The 23174-nt window shown below is 41.1% G+C and overlaps 1 protein-coding gene across 1 annotated transcript in view; it reads left to right on the top strand.

Moving 5' to 3' along the window:
* dachd (dachshund d) overlaps nucleotides 1–20373 on the top strand; it is a 93764-nt gene extending 73391 nt beyond the window's left edge. The window contains exons 7-11 of the mRNA XM_083681578.1: nucleotides 10030–10175; nucleotides 12170–12317; nucleotides 13211–13354; nucleotides 14156–14224; nucleotides 18810–20373. Of these exons, the coding sequence (XP_083537704.1) occupies nucleotides 10030–10175; nucleotides 12170–12317; nucleotides 13211–13354; nucleotides 14156–14224; nucleotides 18810–18847 (545 nt within the window). The 3' untranslated portion in view covers nucleotides 18848–20373. The remainder of the gene's footprint in view (nucleotides 1–10029; nucleotides 10176–12169; nucleotides 12318–13210; nucleotides 13355–14155; nucleotides 14225–18809) is intronic.
* The last annotated feature ends 2801 nt before the right edge of the window (nucleotides 20374–23174 follow it).

Raw genomic sequence — 23174 nt, 5'->3', positions numbered from 1 at the left:
CTGAAGGAATAAGTAAAATGCCTTTTTGTCTTTTTCTTCAGTGTAGAGCAAACCTGAATGGCCCCACCTGTTCTACCTTAAAAGAACTGTCACCAACATTGATTGATTTGAGCTGATAATAGAAACCGCTGTGCACCTACACAACACAATGACATTTATCGATTTGTCATACTCTGAAGAACATTGCCAGCGGGTTGTCTTTATCATGATTTAAAAAGACACAACCGTTTATTAGCAACTCACACTCATCGTCTGTGGTAGAATGTTCAGCCAGTTTAGCTGTGAATAAAACATATTATTAGGTACAGTAAGATGCAGCACACGCATAGAACTGACATGTTCCTTCAACCTGTGCTTATAACGGAGTAAACTAAAAGAATAAACTAAAAGTCAAGATGTTGCCCTAGATGTCCAGTAGAAAGTTGTGTCCTCCAGCACTGGCTGCAGTCCTACTTTACCCACAGTACAGTATGAATGATGAAGTGTAGCAGGAGCAGAATCACTTAGATAATTCACCAGCTGCCCAGAGCATGGGCCTGCATGTGTTAGCCATCAGACAGGCTCAGAGGAGATGCTTCAGAGAAGCCTGACATACACTACCTCATCATCACCAACATCAAAAGGGAAAAGGTTCTCTTTTTGCCTGTTCTAGTGCTTTTTTGTTAGTGAAAAGGCATGCTTGTCTAATGTCAAAGTGATATGGGTAAGGTGGTTTCAATGTGCCTCAAATGCTTTTTTCGGCAATGTTTAAGAATTGCAACCCACATGATTTAGATCAGAGTGAGCGTGTCTGAAGAGAGTGATGGGTGTCTCTGTACAGTATCATTAAAACTTAGATATCCTCAGTGTAAGCTTCTTCTCTTCATCTCCCTGACTTTAATCCATAGTGTTTTCTGCAGTCCTCCCAGTGTCCTTGGCGTTGCGGGGCTTCAAACACATGCTGACTACCTGACTTTCCTAAGTCAGGAGGCGAGATCATTAGCCATCAGAACCCTGAAATGTGACTTGGCAGACAATAATGCTTTATGATCAAACAACTTGTCAGTGCGTCCTGTTGAAATGAAAGAGTGCAAAAAAATAATTCAATAGAGGATCAATCAAATTTCCCCTGCCCATGTGTGGGAGATTGCTGATGGTGCAGAGGGGCTATTCCTCCAGGACACGCCAGTTCATTTGGATATTTGTTCTCCCTCTCATGAATGTTCCATTGCGTGACACCATCTCCTGCTAATCACATTTCACAGAAAAAGGGGGGATGCTTTTAGGGACGTTGAAAAGAGAGAGGTTCTTTTTAATCTTTGAAATGCCTCAAAAGTGACAGAATGCTTTCTCCTGCCAAGACGTGAGCCTCGGATGGGGAGATAAATATGCTGTGGTCAGCTAAGTGTATCTAGTGAGCAGAGAGGCAAATTTAATAATGCATTATCATTCACTGGCGAAGGTGAAATCTCCCTGTCCATCAGAAAACAGAAGCCTGTTTCATGTTACCCTTCACTGCAAAGGAACAAGTGCCTTACCGAGGCATGTGAGAGCTGCACTGTAGGCACCAGTGCTCTACTATGCATGCTATTCTGGACTGTCAAAAAAACCCACGTCTGCAATCAAAGCACTCATCTATTGGAGTAGGCTGGAGTAGACATTAACGATCATAGTGGTATATCTATAAAAACGAATATTGAATAATAACAGTAAGTGTGACCAGTTGGTACTTTTTTTCATCTTTTTTTTTTTTTTTTTTTTTTTACAACAGTCGGCTCAGTTTACATATCTGAGCATCTGCTATTATGCATATTATGGGAATATATTTACTCGAATGCCCTTGGACAGACACATAAAACAATTACGAGGATTATGTCCAATGGTGAAAATTTGTGATTCAAAACAATTACGTATCTTAGCGGTTGCAACTGTTGCCGACAGATAAGGTTGACCCTGAATATGTATTACTGTATTTTTTTTAGATACATTATATGGCGTTGTTTGTATAATTTGATATTTACATGTAAACAGTAATTAGGGGTTTGCTAGCAACATGCCAAGCACAGCCTCTGCCAAGGTAAACACCCGCCCTAGCAGTGCGATGCAGTCCATCATGTTTACAGACTTGCAGTGCAGAGTGCTATTTGTGTGCTCTTCCTTGGCAAGGCCTATAAAACACAAGCAGTCCTAGGCACAGTGTTCAACAAAGTCCCTCTTATCATCAGCCAGTCTGCTAGCTGACTTGAGGACATTGTGAGTCAAACCTTTAAATTTTCACTCTACTGTAATTACACTCCTATACTTGAGCTTTTATATCCTTTCACTGAGAAAGTAAATCATTCCTAATAAAGAGAGAGAGAAAGAGAGAGAGAGAGAGCAAGAGAGAAAGAGAGAGAGAGAGAAAGAGAGAGAATTGGGGGGGGGGGGGTGGAGGGAGAACGCTTGAAGACTAATTCTCCTCTCTCTCAGAGCTCTATTCTGCTGTTTGAAAGCCTTTCTCTAAGCATTTCAGTCACCTTGACTTTGCAGCAGCAGCCTTACAGAGTCTGTTGCTTATCCTGCCTAACCCCGGTCTGTCAATTAGGTGTTTAAAAATTAATCTCTTTAACTGGAAATACCATGCCAGCTTTCTTCCGTCTGTAAATGAAGTGTTATTAATTCAAGCAGCGCAAAGCCCATGTTATGAATAATGTTATCAAAACAGATTTCCACACGTTTAACACGTCGCTCCTGTTAAAAACCCCTTAAGTATTTTTATAACTGTGAAACCGGGACCGCTAATGGATTTGCATCCATTTTCTTGCCCCAGCGCTAGCAGCCACAGAGAGAGCTCTCCTAAGCTGAGCCTTTTAAAGTTTACATTTTCCTATTTCCTCTTTTGTTCTTTCATCTTCCTTTTAAAAGCATCTCAGTACATCCAGCCTGGATTAGTGCCAGCCAGCGTCGGCAGTCGGCAGAATAGCAACAGCAGCCCCGGTTCCCCGGAGGATTGCAATGCCATGCAATGACACCAATGTGTCCTATAGTCTCAAACACAACACACTGTAGCTCTGATCATGCTGCTTGCTATCTAGCTCTCCACACAAGCTAATGCTTGTTTCATTTAGTGATTGTGTGCAATTTATTTTTTGTTTGAATGTTTCATTATTAGTCTGTGTAATTGGGGCTTGTTTGTGTTCTAGTTTTACATTTAGTAGTGAAATTGGATTGCATTTTATTGTGTAGAGACATGGCTCCTCTGGCTGGATATGAATTACTGTAAGCCTCCATAAGATGTTGTGTTAATGAATTGATAACCTTCAAATCAAGTAGTGCTAAACAATGAGTGACAAACAAAATGGTTTGAAAGTTAGTGAGCCGGGGCAATTAGAAGGGTATACAGTACAAATGATCCTCTTTGAAAGTTGAACGATTCTGGCAAAACACTCAATCAATAGCTGAGGCCGATTTAATCCCACAGATTCTGCTCCCAGGTCAATGAAAGGGCCTGGTCAATGTCTGTCAATAGTCAAAGACACCCTGAACGCCCTCAAATGCCTCTCTGTAATATCCTAATGATGGTCCATCCTGCTATCAATCAGTGTCACTCGGTTTTACCTCAGTAGTTTACATTATACCAAGTAGTGTGGTTTTTTTGCATTTTCGCAATACACTATGAAAGTCCTTAAGTCAGAAACTGCAGAATGTAAACATTTTATGAGACACACATTTTTAGAGACAGGCTGGGACTCGTAGGTTCAGTCTTAACAGTAAATATGTGGACTGTTTTGCCACAAGGTTAACAAAGTTTGCATGTGGACTGTTTCGTCCCAAGGTTAACTCAATTTGCAGACTAAATATTGACAGTAATTTATTTGTATTTACCGTTAATTAGCAACCGTTTCGACTCTCTGTTAGCAATCGTAACTTTATTGCCTGTCTCTGAAAATTATTAGTGTCTCCGGTTTACATTCTGCAGTTTGTGACGTATGGACCACTTTGACAAGTGAAGAATTGGTCTACTGTGAAGATATGTAAAAGTGTGTAGGGCTAAGTTTCATTTTTTCTTTGGTGCAAAAAAAAGAGAAGACTTCTTTGACTTCTTTGCCAAATACAGGAAGGGACTCAATAAAAACCAAGGCCATGAGTTTAGTATTGTAATCTCTGACCTTTCAATCAGATTACACAACCCTCTTCTGACTACCGTTAAGTATAGTCCTTCTACAAAAAACATTTTTTTCCCTTAAAATGTTCCCTTATGTTCCCTTAAAGAGCTGATTTGAAGGTGCACAGGCAGAAACAAAAGTCCTGTAGGCTTTTATGCAGTCATCACAGTCAGCCAAGCCTGTAATCCTCAGAGGTCCGATAATGACATAGCCCCTGCATTTATTACATGGAGGAGAGGAGAGGAAAAACGCTGACTTTGAACAAATGAACACCCTGACCTTTATGCAATAAATATGACATGGGCCGCATAAAAAGACAAGATATCTTCCTCTTGAACGGGACTCCTGAACACGGATTCTCTCTCTCTCTCTCTCTCTCTCTCTCTCTCTCTCTCTCTCTCTCTCTCTCTCTTTCTCTCACTCTGTAGAGAGATGTACTGTACAGAATTGTATGTACTGTATTGTACTGCGATTTCTACTACAAATGTCAATCTGTAAGAGTTACTTGTGAATACTCCTACAGCTTGAATACATACTGTATTTTTGAGTGTATATAATTTGGTAAAATTCAGTCAGTACAGGTCATCATGCCCATGTGTTAAAAAGTTCAATTGTACTTATCACGATAGACTTAACATGATCAACTATGTTAAATATTATAAAGACCATTATTTTTCTGAATATGTAGTTTGTTTCCGTCCTAGAAATGGGCCTCAAATGTGTATTACTGTGTGCCGTATCTGTTGTGTGCAGAGTGAATAGTACATAATAGTTGTCTTGTGTCACCTCTGACAGACAGTTAAGGATTTATGAATACGTTCTCCATGTAGCCTGTCCATCTGCAGCGCTATCTTCACATGGCCTTGAGAATACGTTTCAATTTATTAAGGCAAGCAAAGGACTCATTACTTCAACGGGGGTGGGGGGAGAGAGGAGAGTGACACACTGAATTGGTTATTAATGGAAAGGCGCAGCCATAGGGCAGTTGAAATTTAATGATATCCTACAAGAAAATATGAGGGTGTCACTTTCCCAAAAGTCATGCTAAATGTCAGCGTTTTAAGGTCCCGACGCTAATTTTATGCCTGTGCACAGTAATGTTTTGGAGAGCGTTTAGGAAACACGGCCCAGTGGCCAGCCTGATTATCCCCCTCACCTTCTCTTCTCTCTCCAAATGGGTTTGTGCAGCGAGCGATTTCATCTCTAAGTGAAGGGAACATTAGAGAAGGAGGGGAAAGAGAGGGAAAGAGAGGGAAAGAGAAAACACGCCGCTTGATTTTCACGCTGTGATAAGAGAGTGAGAGCCAAATGTTACCTGTTAATCCAGCCCAAACCGACCCGGGCTCTTGACTTTGTCCCTCAGCAGGGATGGGGCAAACACTCATTTTCCTCTCTCTGTGATGAAAAGGAAATTAGTTTAAATGTAATGAGAGCACATTAGCGTGTGTGTGTGTGTGTGTGTGTGTGTGTGTGTGTGTGTGTGTGTGCGTGTGTGTAACTGTGTTGGTGTGTCTGCTTGCATATGTGTGTGTGTGTTTGCTGAGGCAGTGGGTTATTTTCCTGCCATATAGGGTATGACATCATATCAACCCAACCTGCCCATATGCGCAACATATGCATCGTTTAGTCATTCTAAAGGAATCTCCCTTGTATGGGCCATCGCACACGTTTTCACAGTATGTTCTTTGTATCTAAAAATGAATCATCCTACTCTTGCACTGCATTTCACTGTCGGTTTTATATCGTGAATGAGTACATTGAGGTGTGTTCTATTCCGAATTGTGTTTATTTTCTTTTAAGACATTTGAGAAAAACAGAATGTAAAAAGGGATCCTTTTATTTTTTTATCAATGGAATCGGAGTGTCTTGAATTCTACCTGTATGTAACTGTATGTTTGTACAAGCCAGCTTGGCGGTAGTTTCTTGGACAAGATGCACACAGTACGATGAGATCATGGGTAAAGCTACAGAAGGGCAGCAGTGTCTTCTGTCTTCTGGCTGGGAGGTCATTACCACTCCATTTGGCCGCGGCTACCTCCTCCGCCACACTGGCAGGTCAAATCAAATGTAATTGTACGCTGAAAAGCACCGCCTTGCCTTGTGTCTCGCTGACATCCTCCAGGTTTAGCCGTCTCTTCTCCTGCTGCGAAGAACACAAGTTTGCAAGGACACAGGCTTCAACTGTCAATATATCACACTGACTGCCTAGCCAAATGTAGCTGTGTTCTCTCTCTCTCTCTCTCTTTTTCTCGCTCGTCCCCTCCCCTCTCCTCTCTCTCTCTCTCTCTCTATCTCTCTCTCTTTCCCTCTTTCCCTCTTTCCCTCTCTCTCACTCTCTTGTTCTCTCTATCATTTCTCTCCCCATATATCTGTCTACCTATTCCATCTCTTTGATATTTCTCTTTCCTTATCTTTTCTTCTAGCTACTGTATCTGTACATCCATCTTCTACCATCCCCTCTTTCACTCTCTCCCTCTGTCTTTCTCTCTCCTCCCTCTCTCTGCCTTCATTTGAGGATTCAGCTGAAAGGTCCTGAGGGACCGTGATTCAAACACAGGAACCAGAAACATATGGCACATTTTCAACTCCCAAGGTCAATTACAGCTATTTATCCAGAGATTGCGGCTAAATTTCCCAAGGTTTCCTCTAGATTTACCACAGATTGCAATGCACTTTTAAATCAGGGCGGTATTTTGTGTTCCTCTCGGTTCCCTGCGACTCTCCATCAAATATTTCAAAGGCTTTCGAGTGGATTTTAGACATGTTTTATCTCCGGTTATCATGTGCCCCATCTTTTTTTCCCCAGCATCGCTAGGTCCAAGTGCTGCTCGCAACACAAATCTAATAACATGTAAATTGGAGATAAGCCCAGATCTCTCCAAGTGATATTTTTTACATTCATAGTTTGTCAAGTCAATTCCAGGGCCCCTGTTTTAGCAGCACAACACATGAGGAGTGAGAAAATTAACTGTGTAGGTGATTCATCATAGCTAGCACACTGTCAAGGACTCCCTCTGCTGCTATTGAGGCTGGGGGGGGGGGGGGGGGGAGGGAGGGAGGAGAGGAGGAGGGGGGGCCTTATTTTAAATTATGGCATTTCATTCAGAATGCATTGTATTTACAGCATTCCATTTTTATTTGTGGTGCCTATTACCTGCCGAAACAGTTGTGCATGAAATGTTATTTGTGACACCGGTGACCTGAGAGGGTTTTTCCATAAGTATTTCACAGTGGAGGCCTTTACCGTTAAGCACAAGAGCCTGTCACAGCTGCTGCTGGCAGCCTGGCTAGAGGAGAAATATCACCTGGAAACAGGGCACTCCATTCCAGAGGCCTCATCACTCCAGCATCTGTCGCTGTAATTAAGTTGAAGTCAATGATTTTGGAGCGATGGTGAGAAATAAACATGCAAACGCACGGCCAGATATACTGTACTGAGAGGACAGGCAGCACGGAGGGAGGGAGGAACTCCGAAAGTCTGAGGAAGAGATAAAAACGATCTGGGGTTACAGTATTTACTGTACTTACATTTCACAGTGTTAAACAAATAGTGATTATATTGATTGAATTAGCAGTTTATTTGCCACCGCATGCGTTTTGAAAGTGCCTGTATATACGCGTAGCTCTTGTTGGAAATGTTATCTGACAAGCACTGCTGTACTGCAGTTGGGAGTCTGTCGAGCAAAACACGTTGTTTGCTTTTCCCAAAGCATGACAGGTTGTTTCCCCTGCAACAAAGCGATCAAAAATTCTGTGTGATCTAACATTGTGTTGGAGGGGAGGCCTGCTGAGTGGGAAGCCAGAGTTTGTTAAAGCAATGATTTATGATTAATGCCAACACTAAATAAGGGACAAAGTGCCTACAGTGCAAATCAATTACAAAGCTCCAACAACAGACCTCTCCCCGAGGTCTGCTAACGTCTCCAGCATTTATGCTGATTTTATTGGAGGGAATATTTGCAGTGGTCGTCAAGAGAGGACTATGTAATGCATTCCAAATGGTAAATGTAAAACATGTATGTGTATCAACAACATCAGAGGCCGTTGGAGAACAGTCGTTATGCTGATGTTGTGATCTTGGATCCGCTATTTCACGGCGATTACAAGTGGAGTCCCGTATTGCTACAGTACAGTACTGAGGATAAGCTTCTTCAGATGCTCGCTCACCTTTAAATGCTCACAGTAAAACACCAAACAAAACAAATTACCGCAGAGGTGGCTTCTTAAAAGTAGGTTCATTACTTTTTATGAAGTCAAATTATAAACACATTTTAATCCATTAGGCATCCATCCATTCTAATTAATCAACAGGAGTGAACTCTGTCTGAAGACGGAGAAAGGTTGTTTACTCTCTCCACGGACCAGCGGTGCATATTTCAGCGTCTCTCCTTCCTCCCCCCCCCTCCCCCCCCCCCCCCCCCCCCCCCCCCAAAAAAAAAAACTCCAAATTACAAAAACTAAACTGCGAATGCTAACACTCGACGGTTGGCGAGGACATGTTTCCAGGGCATTTGCAGATGCTTGAAATAATCTCCAATGTTTTTGCTCAATCTGCTCTGAGGATGGGTGAAATAAATACTTTAAACTAATTAATGTAAGACCAGCTGTTCCCACCACTTGGCTGGCGTTAGTGAATATTGATGGGCAGAGAAGCAGGAGCCGTTCGGCTCTTGCCTGTGTTTGTGCAGGATTCAGGACTGACACATAAACATGGATGAATAGTGGATGAGAGGGGAGAGGGGACTGCACAGAGCACAGCTTGGCTGCAGCGCTAATAAAACTGTATTTTTCTATAAATTAGACTGATGGCACAAACGCCACAATTGTCGACTGGATGTATTTTTAACTGTCTCTGTGAGATACAGCAGCTTTTATGAATTAGCGGTAGACAAAAGAGTGTCAGACATAAACAAGTCCTCAGATCTGCGGTGGCACCTCTTCCTGACAGGCTAGAGATAATGTCACAAGTCTCTCTCCCTCCCTCCCTCTCTCCCTCTCTCTCTCTCTCTCTCTCTCTCGCATGTTGTCTGTCTCTCTCTCTGTCTGTCTGTCTCTGTCTGTTTCTCTCTGTCTGTTTCTTTCTGTCTGTCTGTCTGTCTGTCTGTCTGTCTGTCTGTCTGTCTGTCTGTCTGTCTGTCTGTCTGTCTGTCTGTCTGTCTGTCTGTCTCTCTCTCTCTCTCTCTCTCTCTCTCTCTCTCTCTCTCTCTCTCTCTCTCTCTCTATCTGTCTCGTCTCTCTCTCTGAGGTGTTATTGATAGGCTGTACAGCAGATGGTAGGGCCCTGCCCCTCCAATGGTGATGAATGGAAGATGATGTCATCCCAGGTTTTGACAGGCAACCGTGCATGCATGTGTCTGTGTGTGTGTGTGTGTGTGTGTGTGTGTGTGTGTGTGTGTGTGTGTGTGTGTGTGTGTGTGTGTGTGTGTGTGTGTCTGTGTCTGTGTGCGTGTGTGTGTGTGTGTACACAAAGGAAGCTGTAGCCTCTGAGGTCGAGCGGTAGGTCTGCTTCTGATTTGGGAGTCCACATGACATCTTTTAAATGGGAAAAGCTGGATTTATGTCCTGGATGATATTGTTTAACCCTTCACTTAGGCCTTTAAAGGGACAATGGAAGGCAGTCTCTGAGGACTAGTCTGGTCTTTAGGCTGGTGTTATCCAATAGATTGAACCTCTGAGCTCTGATTGGCCGACTCTTATCTATTCAATACTTATACAGACACAGCAGCAAGCCAATAGGAGGCCCATTGTGTGACAGCATAGAAACATTGCATCAATGATAAAATGTAGATACTTTCGGGAAGCCATGTATCGTTACCAGTTGAATGCTAAATCTGTATCATATTCTAAAATGTAGTCTCTCCATGTGGTATGTTAGAGGTTTAATTGTTGTTTTTTTTCTTTTCAGAGGACAATCCAATGTGCACCCCGACAGCGAGAGACAGCTATGAGAGGTTGTCATTGGCTGGACAGGCCTTACCTCCAGGTTTCCCCTCGCCTTTCCTCTTCCCTGATGGCCTGTCCTCTATAGAGACTCTCCTCACCAACATACAGGTAGGTTTGACCTGTAGGTAATCTCCTCACCAACATACAGGTAGGTTTGACCTGTAGGTAATCTCCTCACCAACATACAGGTAGGTTTGACCTGTAGGTAATCTTCTCACCAACATACAGGTAGGTTTGACCTGTAGGTAACCTCCTCACCAACATACAGGTAGGTTTGACCTGTAGGTAATCTCCTCACCAACATACAGGTAGGTTTGACCTGTAGGTAATCTCCTCACCAACATACAGGTAGGTTTGACACCTATAGGTAACCTTCTCACTAACGAAGTGGTAGCTTTTACCTGTAGAGATTAACACTAGACTTTGAGTAATACAGATCAATCACCCAAGTCACAAATACACTTTGTACTACTTTGTACTGTAGATCTTACCAATATTCTGTGACAATAGGCCTCAGCAATATCCTCTTTAGACTACTATACAGGTACAGTAGACCTTGGTAAACACAGAAGCGTCATGTGCAAAGGTGTCTTTGGCCGTTGGGTTTTGAGTGCCATTTAGGCATCAATGCAAACAACTGCAGTCATAGGAGATGCATGTGTTTCTGTTCTTCCTGAGTGTAATGATGTGTACACAACGCTGCCCTGCTCATTGTCCTGGTGCTGTGGACATCACAGCCCTGGTTATCCCTCTGCTCTGTCTGCTAATTAGAAAACCGCACATAAACCCTGTCTACAGCTCCAACTCTCCAGTAAGTCATCTTTGATAATGATCTCAGCGTTTCATATTTATATACAAATCAACAAAAGGAAACCAAGCAGAAAATTGAGATAAAGCAACTTAGTATAAATTGGGGTCACAAGAACCAACAATTAGTAAGATATAGCCCACTGCATTTGATGTAATTGCATGTGGATAGGGAATAATCTGTCACTGCAGAGTGTGTAGACCAGGAAAGAAGAGATATTGTACTTTCCAATTGCTATCATGGCTACAGTACAAAGGCTTTTGTGTTTGTGCGCCATTTGCGATGAGTATCAGGGTACTGTATGTGGTATGAAAGCTGTTTGCCTTTTAGCTGTTCTCACTCTCAGAGGCCTAGTGGGAAAATACTATAGCACCTTGATATTAAAATCAAACAGAGAGACAGATGGTGCTGCTCATCATTTCCTGTGGTTTCCAGACATGGTTATTCTCTCTCTCCCTGTCCTTCACGAGGCCAAAGAGGCAGGGCCAACATGAGCAGAGATGAAAGAAGAGGCCTCAGCATGTCCTATGAGGATTCTACTTTTCTCTCTACACCTGTATTTCACAGATATGACCAAAAGGGGTCAGACAAATCTCAGTGCTCACACATTTTTTGGCGGAATCTTATCAACTTGAACATAACTGTGACAATGTTTTCAGTTCCATGGTAGATCATTAGAGAGATACTTATTAAAGAGACACACCTGAGGGGAAATTGGTTGAAATAGCAGAAGAGATGTTAAAGGGGCAATCTGTAATTGGCACAGTACATCCATTTTTGGACTTTTAAATTAATGATATACAGCCATTGATTCATGAAGAATATAACTTATAAATACCTTGTGAGCTTAGTTCAACTGTCTTACCCTATCAGAACCCAACGATATCATGGATGGTTAGTCCTTGCATTCATAGCTCTGTGTATGACATTGATAATGGTTACATTTCTCTTTCTGTTGTTTGAATTACAGATTGCACCTTTAACAGACATACAGTATAGTGCACACAGAACAGTGAAAAGACATGATATTTACAGGGCTCCAAAATAATCAAGTCAAATGGAATTAAGCAATACAATGCCAGGTTGTCTTACCCAGATATTGCTCTTGCTGAGTACAGTGCTATCCTGTGACATACTTTCAGTGTGGGCTGCTGTCACTTTATTGTGAAACTCTTAAATAGCTCACCCCCCCCCCCCCCCTTCTCTGTGTGTGTGTGTGTGTGTGTGTGTGTGTGTGTGTGTGTGTGTGTGTGTGTGTGTGTGTGTGTGTGTGTGTGTGTGTGCGTGCGTGCAGGGCCTGCTGAAGGTGGCGATTGACAACGCACGGGCCCAGGAGAAGCAGGTGCAGCTGGAGAAGACAGAGCTGAAGATGGAGCTGTTTAGAGAGAGAGAGCTTAGGGAGACCCTGGAGAAACAGCTCGCTGTGGAACAGAAAAACAGAGGTACTGTCTGATTACTACCTGGCACAGAGTGTGTGTGTGTGTGTGTGTATGTGTGTGTGTGTGTGTGTGCGTGTGCGTGTGCGTGTGTGCATGCGTGCGTGTGCGTGTGTGCATGTGCCACTTAGTAGTTCATATAAGCAAACGCATTACACACTCTGCAGTAGGCCATAATCCATGATCATACATTTCTAAATGAAAACACTTTTGAATGCAATTGTGTATGCATGCTTCAAACCACATTAAAAACCCTTTAACACACACAGCTAAATAATGAACAGGGTCATACTTAAGAAAACCTCTGTGTGTTTCTTCAGTGCAGCTTCCAATAATCCACTCAGCATTGTTCTCCAGCACTGAGTCAGATCAGATAATTATAAGTACATATTAGATTATTGAAATGAATGATTTATAATCATTGTAAACAAAAGTGACACAAATACAACTTAACACCCTCATGTTCTATGCATCGGCTGCACAAGTTTCATCAAATACGCGAGTAATGAGCAAATTTCAGAGAAATATCCTCATAAATGTCCCTCCAGCACTTTGCTGCTTTGCGTTCAGTCTACTCTCAGCTCCTCATATTTTTCCAGTACTAATTTAATCTTAAAAGTTCCATTTAAGTGTTTTGTCCATGACTGTTTAGTCGAGACTTGTCCCTTCTGTACTGACCGTTTACTATGGTCATGACTGTGGGTTTTCACACGCTAAATCTTTGCCAAATGTATTCTACTGCAATTTCTAGTGTGTGGGAACAACTTTTATCTCACGCTGTTTCGTACCGCAACGCCAAACAAGATTCACAGCTATGTCATTTGAAAGGTTCTGTTTACTTTCTATGGTCACCATTATCTCCGTTTTGTCCTCCCTTCTCCCTTGTTTTTTCCCCTCAGCAATAGTCCAGAAGCGTCTGAAGAAGGAGAAGAAGGCCAAGAGGAAACTGCAGGAGGCTCTGGAGTACGAGTCTAAGAGGAGAGAGCAGGCTGAGCAGTCCTTCAAACAACCCTCGCCATCGGATAGCCTGCGCTCGCTCAACGGTCAGACACCTCCACCTCCACCTCCACCTCCACCTCCACCTCTACCTCTACCTCTACCTCTACCTCTACCTCTACCTCTACCTCTACCTCTACCTCTACCTCTACCTCCACCTCCACCTCCACCTCCACCTCCACCTCTACCTCTACCTCTAGCTCCACCTCTACCTCCACCACCTCCACCTCAACCTCCACCTCTACCTCTACCTCCACCTCTACCTCCATCTCTACCTCCACCTCTACCTCCATCTCTACCTCCACCTCTACCTCCACCTCCACCTCTACCTCTATCTCTACCTCCACCTCTACCTCTACCTCTACCTCTACCTCTACCTCTACCTCCACCTCCACCTCTACCTACACCTCTACCTCTACCTCCACCCTCAACCCACATTCCACACACCGGTGCAGACACAACCACACCTAATTGTCAACACAGCCACCCATACAGCACAGCACCTGTCTGTCTGGCACAGTACACTGTAACTGGGTTGTGGTGTGTTGTAATGTGTTGCACCCTAGCATAAGTCAAGTATCTAGAGCTGCCCACTCGGATTAAGTGTGAAGAAATATCGACATGTGTGCATGTATGTTCATTTCCATTGCTCACTTCTAGACATACTGTACATTATGCTGTTCTATCATGAGCAGCAGTTTCAGTCAGACACAATCGACTGTACAGTATACTTGCATTTAGTAGACTGGATGTTGTTGTCGTGACTCAGTCATTATGACAGAGTGATAAAGTTAACTTGTTTTGTGACTGGTAGATGTTTAACGTCTGTTCTCCCCCTCATCTCACAGACTCACTGACCCCGGAGATGGAGACTGACCGCAGCAGTGGAAGAACAGATGCTGAGAGGACAATGCAAGGTACAGGACTCTGAGGAGATAATAAATCTCTCTCTCTCTCTCTCTCTCCCTCTCTCTCTCTCCCTCTCTCTCCCTCTCTCTCTCTCTGTTTCTCTCTCTTCACTCTCTCTCTCTTTCTCTTTCTCTCCCTCTCCCTCTCTCTCTCTCTCTCTCTCTCCCTCTCTCTCTCTTTCTCTCTCCCTCTCTCTCTCCCTCTCTCTCTCTGTTTCTCTCTCTTCACTCTCTCTCTCTCCCTCTCCCTCTCTCTCTCTCTCTCTCTCTCTCTCTCTCTCTCTTCTCTCTCTCTCTCTCTCTCTCTCTCTCAATTCTCTCTGCCATAGTATATGAGCATTAGTGTAACTCTGCCTGCTGTTCAGGCATACAGCTCACCATCTGGGCCACAGCACTGGGTCAAGATCATTGGCTATCGCCAGACATAATATTATTATTTTATTGTTGTGGTGAGGGCATTTGTAGTCACGATATCCAAATGCAAGTTTTAATAGACAGTTTTTTATACAAACATTAAGGCTTCTCCTTAACACAAGAAAGATCACATTTTCTCAAGGTTGCTCAGGTACAGATCTGATCTTATGGCTTTTCTCTTTTCTCTCTCAGTTGTTTTTTTTAGCACCGGTATGGGATCATGGATATGTGTGAGCATGCATATGATTGTGTGTCTCTGTGTGCAGTGCAAGTACTGTACGTGAGTGTGTGTGTGTGTGTGTGTGTGTGTGAGTGTGTGTGTGTGTGTGTGTTTGTGTGTGTTTGTTTGTTTACCTCTTAAAAACTGTTAATGAGTCATAAAATCTCCAAAAGGAATGGTTTCCCCTCCATAGTCATAAAATAACAAATCAATCCATTTTATGAATAAGCCCTGTGCATTTTTAATGGTGTGTTTGTTTGTTTGCCTTGTGGGGGTAGGGGAGCTATGAAAATGGAAAATATTCAGCTACATGTGAGGACCCCTTTAACTCTGTTTGATTAGCCTACTTAAAAATATATTTTTGTAAAAGGAAAAAAGGAACGAATTGACCAATTTGTACCGTAAGGAAGGATGATTCTTATTTAATGAAATGTCATTCAGTCAGTGGAAAGATGTGAAGGTTGGTGTCCCACGAAAGGAAACCCATAAGTCATAATTTAACCAAAAAGATTGACTTCTGGATACAGCACATTTATAGCCCCCCATTTCATACTAAATTAGTATATTTAGCAGCGTTAATTTGAAATGTAAGAATACAGATTTAAATATACTGGAAGAGAAAGACTTAGTTCCTTGTACTCTTAATTGTAAGTTATATTGAATTGAATCTCTTGAACATTTCACACTACCTTATTATATTGCAGTACTATTTCCTTTGTGTCTGAGGGGACCATAGTCACTTTCATGTACAGTAGTATCATTGCTGTATTATGCGGGTTAACATTACAAAGATTAATCTCACAGATTTCCTTACATGTACTCTGAAACAATCTGACCAATCTGTTCTGATGAATATGATGTAGCTATGGACCATCTCATTTCAGGGGCTCACAATACCAGTGATCAATGCCCTGTAGAATAGACTCTGGAGGATGTTAAAGAACAGGGAACAATGTGTGCTTCTGTTCAATTAGAGGAGCGTTTGTCTGCCATACATGTCTCCTCCACTCTCCTCTGCTTGCAGTGCTGTATAATTACCCTCAAATGGCAAAAAATGATGTTGATAAATTACAGCGAAGGAAAAAAAAACAACCCTATCACCCGCATGAAAGCCAAGAGAAATGTATGTTATATTTCCAACTCACAACTCAGGGAGGGGAATGGAGTGAAAAAAATAATGAGAGCATAATTTTAGAGAACTAATTATTTCTATTTGTCTTTTGTCACACTTCTTTAATTCTGCGATATTAACACAGTCTGTGTTTATTAATTGCTTTTGCAGTGTTTTGAATTGGTTCCAAGAGGGAGCGTGGCTGTTTTCACAGGCGGTCATGCTACTGGGACTGCACCTCGCTACTAACGCCTGGCAACGGTGCACACATAAATATCTTCCCCAGTATCTTCACTGGTTCCCGCCTGCTTACCACTCAATGTGTTCGGCAAGTTTACACGACCCTGTGCACAGAGATAAAGTTCTTTGTTGCAAGATTAAACATCAAAACAGTTAAAGTGAGATTAAAATTAAATGAATGAATGTCAGTGAAGCAAAAAAGACCGTAATTAATGGATCCCTTAATTGTCTTCATAAAATATTTGCATGGGCATAATTTGCATAATTTACATGTATTAATTAATCTTTCAAAGGAATTTTGTGCTGAGAGAAGCCAAAAAATCCCTTTGTTTTATTTAGCATCTAATGAAATATTTATCCTCTTTAATGAACTTTTCATCTTGATTTGAATATAAAAATGTTAAAGTTTTAACATATTTTAATGAGGCTTTCTTTCATAAAACAACGTGTCAAGACGTCACAGATTTGTCTCACTCAAATATGCAAATCAAATGTTTCAGCATTTGCAGTCATATTGCAAACTGGAGATCACAGGAGCTGATTTAAATAGAACAATTTCAATTGAGCGAGTTTTACTCATTTGTCAGCCCCCCCCTCCAAAATAAACATCCCTCTGAAACTTTGAGAATCCTCTTCCCTCGTACCTCCCACCTTCCTCTTCTCCCACCTTCCCCAAATATGTTGATGTTATTCAATCATGTAACATCACAATAGCTTACTTATCACACATATCACCCTCCTTATGACTTTAATTATCGCCCCTATACGCAGCTCTAACAGAGAAGCCGATAAGATATGCTGTCATGTACAGCCACTAAGATAGGTGGTGGTGGTGATGTCTCATCTGGTAGGTTGTGACAAAGCAGGGACATGTGTGTCACGCCTGGGTTCCCACCTCATGCTCTCAGCTCCCTCCAGCCCCCTCCTCACCGTTATTTTATTTTTAGCATTGCATTCACGCTGTAATGACTTTTACACATAACTCCGTGGTGTTGCTTGAATAGAGGCGGCCAGAGTGCAATGCCTCAGAGACCCGTGGCAGTGCAGGATAATTAGCCTGTGTGTTTGTCTTTCCCCCCACAACAAGCCTTTGTTCTTTTTCTACTGAGCCCTCTGCTGCACAATGATACATCAACGGCAGGCTGGAAACAGGTTCAAGGGGGTCGTTGTGATTAATATCGCAATGTGTGCCTTGGACATCAGATTAGGAAATTAGCCAGCGCTACAAATCAAAATGTTTTCTGGAGGGGAAGTGGTGGTCTTATTCCACCGGTCTGTTTCACACTGAAATGAGAGGTGCTTCTGATTCATTTAGGCCTTTGTGAGACAGAAGGCGGAATTTTAAAGAGCATGTTTACGAACGATAGCTAAATGTGATGTATGTTGGGATTGTAAGTAGCTGTAGCCGATGTCAAGTCAAACCTGCCTGTCAACTCAAAGCCCCAACAAACAGTTGTTTCCTCCCTGATAGCTCTACATCTCTACCGTGACATTGTGTCATGCTGACTGTGAGCAACACCTCGCCTTGCTCAGGCTGTCACCGCTTTTAGTCTTTCGTTGTGCTTTTCCCTTTAAAATTGAATTATTTAGGTACACCGCCAAGGAGAGGAAAGGCTGCTTAAAGGCAGTAATGTAGCGTTCTCTCGCAGAGGAAATGTGAGGGTAATAAACGTCAAACACGCTCCTGAGCTGTGCCTAACAGATGCTTTTACCAGCTCTGCGTCGCAGCTCTGCTGCTCACTCAGGCGTACACTCAGTGTTCTTTGAAAATGGACAAAGCTCGTTAGGTTGCAGGTGTCTGGAGATAGCATCGGGGAAGAATGGCTGCCTTTTTCAATAAACACTATTTCCTTGCAGGAAGTGTCATTTATAAGGCGCTTTACATCATGAGTGCAATATTATGTTCAAACAAGCGTATCAGGAGAGATGTCTTAAACACATGTGACATGCAATTGTAAGGCTTAGAGCACTGGATATCATAGTTCCTCTTACAATGTGCCTTTTGTTGTATATTAAATATGGATGCATATCATCATTGTATCATCCTGCTTCTATGGCCCAGTTGTAATATGTGACACAGAATGATGCAGGGTTAAGGAGTGCCCTAAACTGCTACTGAACCACTGTCCATACAGAATCACCCATTCACTGGAAAAAAAGACAGTTTATCTAACATGGTGAAGTTGCACCGTGCCTGTGCAGAAATGCTGTAATTACTCATAGTCATTGAATCCACATGGTGTTATATAGTACTTTAGTAATTGCTTTGTAATTGCATAGCAATTAAGGTAAAACTGCATTAGAATAGTATTGGGTTAGACTGTTCCAAAAGTATGGAAAGATGTCTGTCTCTAGTCAATGTACAACTTTTCAACAATTAATGTTATGAGAAACTGCTTTTGTCGGTTGATTCAATTCTGTCAATCCCCACCAGGCTTGCCACTCAATAAGCATGTGGAGGGCTACGCTCAAGCAAGCTAGCTAGTGTTTGATGTTTCATCACCTACAGTAACAAGATGTTGAAAACCCCTGATATACTGTACGGTAATAGATTTGAATCAGCATGATGTTAAAGGTTGACTTGTCTAATTCTCCTGTGTCTCTTTCAGATGGAAGACTGTTCTTGAAAACCACAGTGATGTATTGATAAGGCCATGACGACAGCTGAAGAAAAAGAAATTCCCAAGAAGATTCTCAAGAGCCCTTAACCAGGCTGATTTAGTAGTGGAAACAAGTCAAGCTGCTTGTAGGAGTTCAATGGAAGTGCTGTGTGTGGCCAGAAGCCGGAGAAAAGTTGTGTCTGAATGTAGAATTAGAACTCTTTTTCTCACAGATGTCAACATTACATAGTTGCTAAAGCAGTCGTTTGGCTATATTGAAGGATAAAAACATTGAGCACAGTAAAAATGTACCAAGTGGTACACTGTTGGTAATATCTCAAATAAATTCACAGCACTGACGATTTTTATACTGTATTTCAACCAGCGAGAAAGCTTTGAAAAGGTTCAGTCTCAGAGGTTTTGTTTTGTATTTCAAATTAAATTCCAAGATGATGAAAAAATGACACTTGGAGAGAACCTCTGGAAAAAATGTGAATTTATCCGTGTTGATCAAAAGAGATGACTGATATTTCATTTTAATGTTTTCTAAATTAGAAGAAAAATACAATCAAGTTTCCTTTTTACCATTGTTGTATATACCAGATCTGATGATAATGATAGGATAACTCACTCTATCAAATATTGAGTTGATTAATATGGTATGTGTATATAAAGTTAAGAGGTGGTATTGTGTATGCAGTAGATCTATTAGGAAAACAATACCAACATTTATATGAATTTATAGTTTTGTTTGTTTCATTTCTGAGCCATCATTCTTTCAAATAGCTGCCATTTTGGTGAGAAAGCATGCAGGCATGTAAATGTTTGTCCTGGAATTATGATATTTAATAAATCCTATATTGTGCTGAACAAATACGTAGGGTTGATTCACTTAAGCCCAAATGATTTTGAAAACATAAATCTCAAACATTTCACTTTCAAATGACACATTTTGCTGTCAATAGTAATAGTATGGGTAAAACCATTTTGGAAATCGTCTCTTGAAAGTGATCTTCTTGGTGATCTTCTTTCAAGGCATCTTATCCAGAATAGTGTGTACTGTATGCAGATCATGTACCAGCTAGCGTTAGCAATCAAGCATTATCTCAGTTGTAGAATATTATTTCAAAACTAAATCTAACTGTATAACACAAGTCTCTCTTGGACATACAGTACAGTAGGAGCACTTATTAAATTGTCTTAAGAAATAAATGGTGTGTTTTATGCCACCATGATGAAAAAAATGTAAACATCATGAGGTGATACTGTACTTGTTTTGTTTTGTTTTTTACCTGAAAGCTGAATAGTTTTGCACTTTGGGTGAGTCAGCTCCTATATGTATGATTTTATTCCCCAGACATGAGTTCATGTCCGACACTTAACAGGAACAAGTGTTTTAACCAGGAAAGAAAAAGAGTGTTCCATGTTCACAATATGTTATTTTATTTTGAAAGTTTGTTGCGATGGAGTTTGTAGATCTGTTGTCGACTTTGTCGCTGATAACTTATAGTGTACTGTAGCTTATCAATCCACCCCTTCATTGTACTTCAACTTTAAATAAACTTAAAATGTTGACGATAAATGATGTGAGTTAACTACATATGTTGTCCTAAGGCGGGTTCCAAAAACAGAGTTTCAATTCAATTTCTGATTCAATTAAATCCATTCAGTTCATACCACTAATAGCACTACTACAGTATGCTAGTATGATAACATGATATGGAACTCTAGCACAAGAAACTACTGTAGCACCATGTGAAAGGTCAATTGGAAGATTATACAGTACGTGATAATTTCATTATCATATCATTAAATTCCTTATAGTATCTCCCAACAAAAATTATATATTTTACAGTAGATGGAATTCATTCCCAGATCATCAATAACAGTTTGTTTATCAAACAAAGGCTCATTCACTGGACTGGATTCTACCTGATAAGGTTAGGGCTTCATCAGAGTTTTGATTGATGATATAATTGATGAGAATCAGAATCAGAATCAGAATCAGATCGACATTATACGACATTATTATCATTCTCCTTTACTATAGTACAATCTAAAACAATATTACTGAGATTACCAGTTACAGTTGTAAAAATGTATTGGGCAGCTATTTATTTTAGGATCATAGTTTTAATCATTTCATAAATACATTTTTGTAAATGTAATTTTTTTTCACTTATTGAGAACATTTAATGTTTGATATTTAGATTTGAGCTCATTCTATGTATAATGTATGACCTATTCCATGCAGGTATACAGTACTATACACTGTAGCCAGGTTAATGACCATATTGTTCCTCACTTTGTACCGCAGTAAAGACACATGTATGAGTATTCAAATGATGAGAATATCTTGTTGTATAAGTGTTTCTTCTATTTCTGTGTGTGTGTATGTGTGTGTGTGTGTGTGTGTGTGTGTGTGCGTGTGTGCGCGCGCGCGTGTGCGTGTGCGTGTGTCTGTGTTCACTTGCATGTGTGAGTGTCTGTTTTATATTCATAGTGTAACCCCATAATAAAATATGTGTAAATGGGGATCAGACCAAGCTCCTTTAAATGTAAATAAATTATTTTATGTGCTAAAGTACATTACACTAATTCAAAATATTCAGCCGTAAAATGAACAACTGCCAGTGTACTTCCTCATTCAGCAGATTATACATGGAGTCATGTAGCTGAACACGATATCTAAAAACATTTATCTTGATGTCGTTTATTTCCTAAAGCTTTCCTGACTGTACCGGTTAATTTTTCACTATGTTGTTTTGTGTGTTTTCTAACTAATTTGTTACTTTTTCCATTGCTGTAACTTTCCCTGTTCTTATTTGATTGTATTAATTAATGGTGACTGTCCATGCAGATCTTACATCAAACATCTTAGCATTTTGCAATATTATTTCATTACTTTCAGAGTGAATTTAATGATTATTGATATGGACGTGCATGACTGTTCATTTGTTTATGTTGTCAAGTTGAAACCAGGATCCATGGGGATCACATGGCTGATTGGTAACAGGTACAGCACTTAAAACCTGTGAGGGTAAAAATGGAATCGACATTGAGAGACAAATTTATCTTGTAAGCAATTCTGAGTGAAATGTGTTGACACAGCACTGCTTGGCCCAGTCCCATTTTGCATGCTTTTTAAAGCATGGCCGTAACATAGCCACAGAGATGAATAATTGACTGTTCGCTGCATAATTCAACACTGCATTGTAAAAATTCAAGGTCTGAAACATTTCTAGCTTTTCTTCTCTTTGTTCAAAATGAGGTTAAAGTTTCAATCAACCTTGGGGGAGCAAATTGACACACAGATAGGCAATCAATCGTACACCAGAACTTCTTAGTGTCAAGTTCAGTCACTTAATCAGAATTATGAACTTTTGATGTCACTTGAACTGAAGTTAAAGCGAGAAGAACAACAATGAGGTCCCTGTGTCCATCCAATCATCCAATGACTCTGTTCTTTTCCTTACTAACACTTTCCATAAATCCTTTTCCTACATTTGGAATCGCTGCAGTGAAAGATTCACTCCACTCGCTTTCGCTGAGTTAGTGAGATGTGGCTCGTCCACAGCTCTTCGTCAGAGATTCTGTTTATTTCTCTATTTGATGCCTTGTTCTGCTCCGGCAACTGAGGGAAGGTCCCCTGAAGCTAGATGTTTCATATCAGTGCACATTTTGTAATAAATTCAATTCAGTACAAATATGACCATAAGGCATGAAGACTTTAAATATCAAACGTGCATTCGTTGTGTTGTACTGTACTGTAGTACGTCAAGCAGATGTATATTCGCGGCTTTGGCTGCACACTCAAGGCAGTCGCTGTTGGTACTGTACAGTACATGAGCTCTGCTGTGTATCTGCTCGGCTTGTCATCGAGATGTGTTCATACAGACATCATCCAGAGACAATTATTCCGCATGGTCATGTCACTGTCTCTGCTCTCTTGCCTAAGTTAACATTGCTCAATTTCATGTTGTTTTGTGCTTGCCTTGCTAACGTAGAAGGAGTGTGAGTACTCAGTGAGACTCCCAGGCATTTTTATTCTTCACCCTTGAGATCTAGAAAACTGAAATAAGATGTTTAGATGAATATGAGGTGTGACTAGTTCAATGACCCCATATGATATGCCAACTGAGCATTTGTAATAGAGTAACTATAGCTCTAACAGTTGTTGCAAGTTGTTGAGGGCAGGCAGTGGCAATGTGTCTTACAGTAAAGTTACAGTAAATCTACTGCATCTTCTGCATATTCATAACCACCCGTGTTTGACAGCTTTCATATACTGACTTACAACCTAAACCTCAACCAATCAGTGACTCATACTATACTATGATGATGTGGATGATGGTTTACTGTAAATGGATGACT

Source organism: Argentina silus, assembly GCF_951799395.1.
Source record: "Argentina silus genome assembly, chromosome: 12".
Classification (NCBI taxonomy): Eukaryota; Metazoa; Chordata; class Actinopteri; order Argentiniformes; family Argentinidae; genus Argentina; species Argentina silus.
This window is presented reverse-complemented; position numbering and strand designations above follow the sequence as displayed.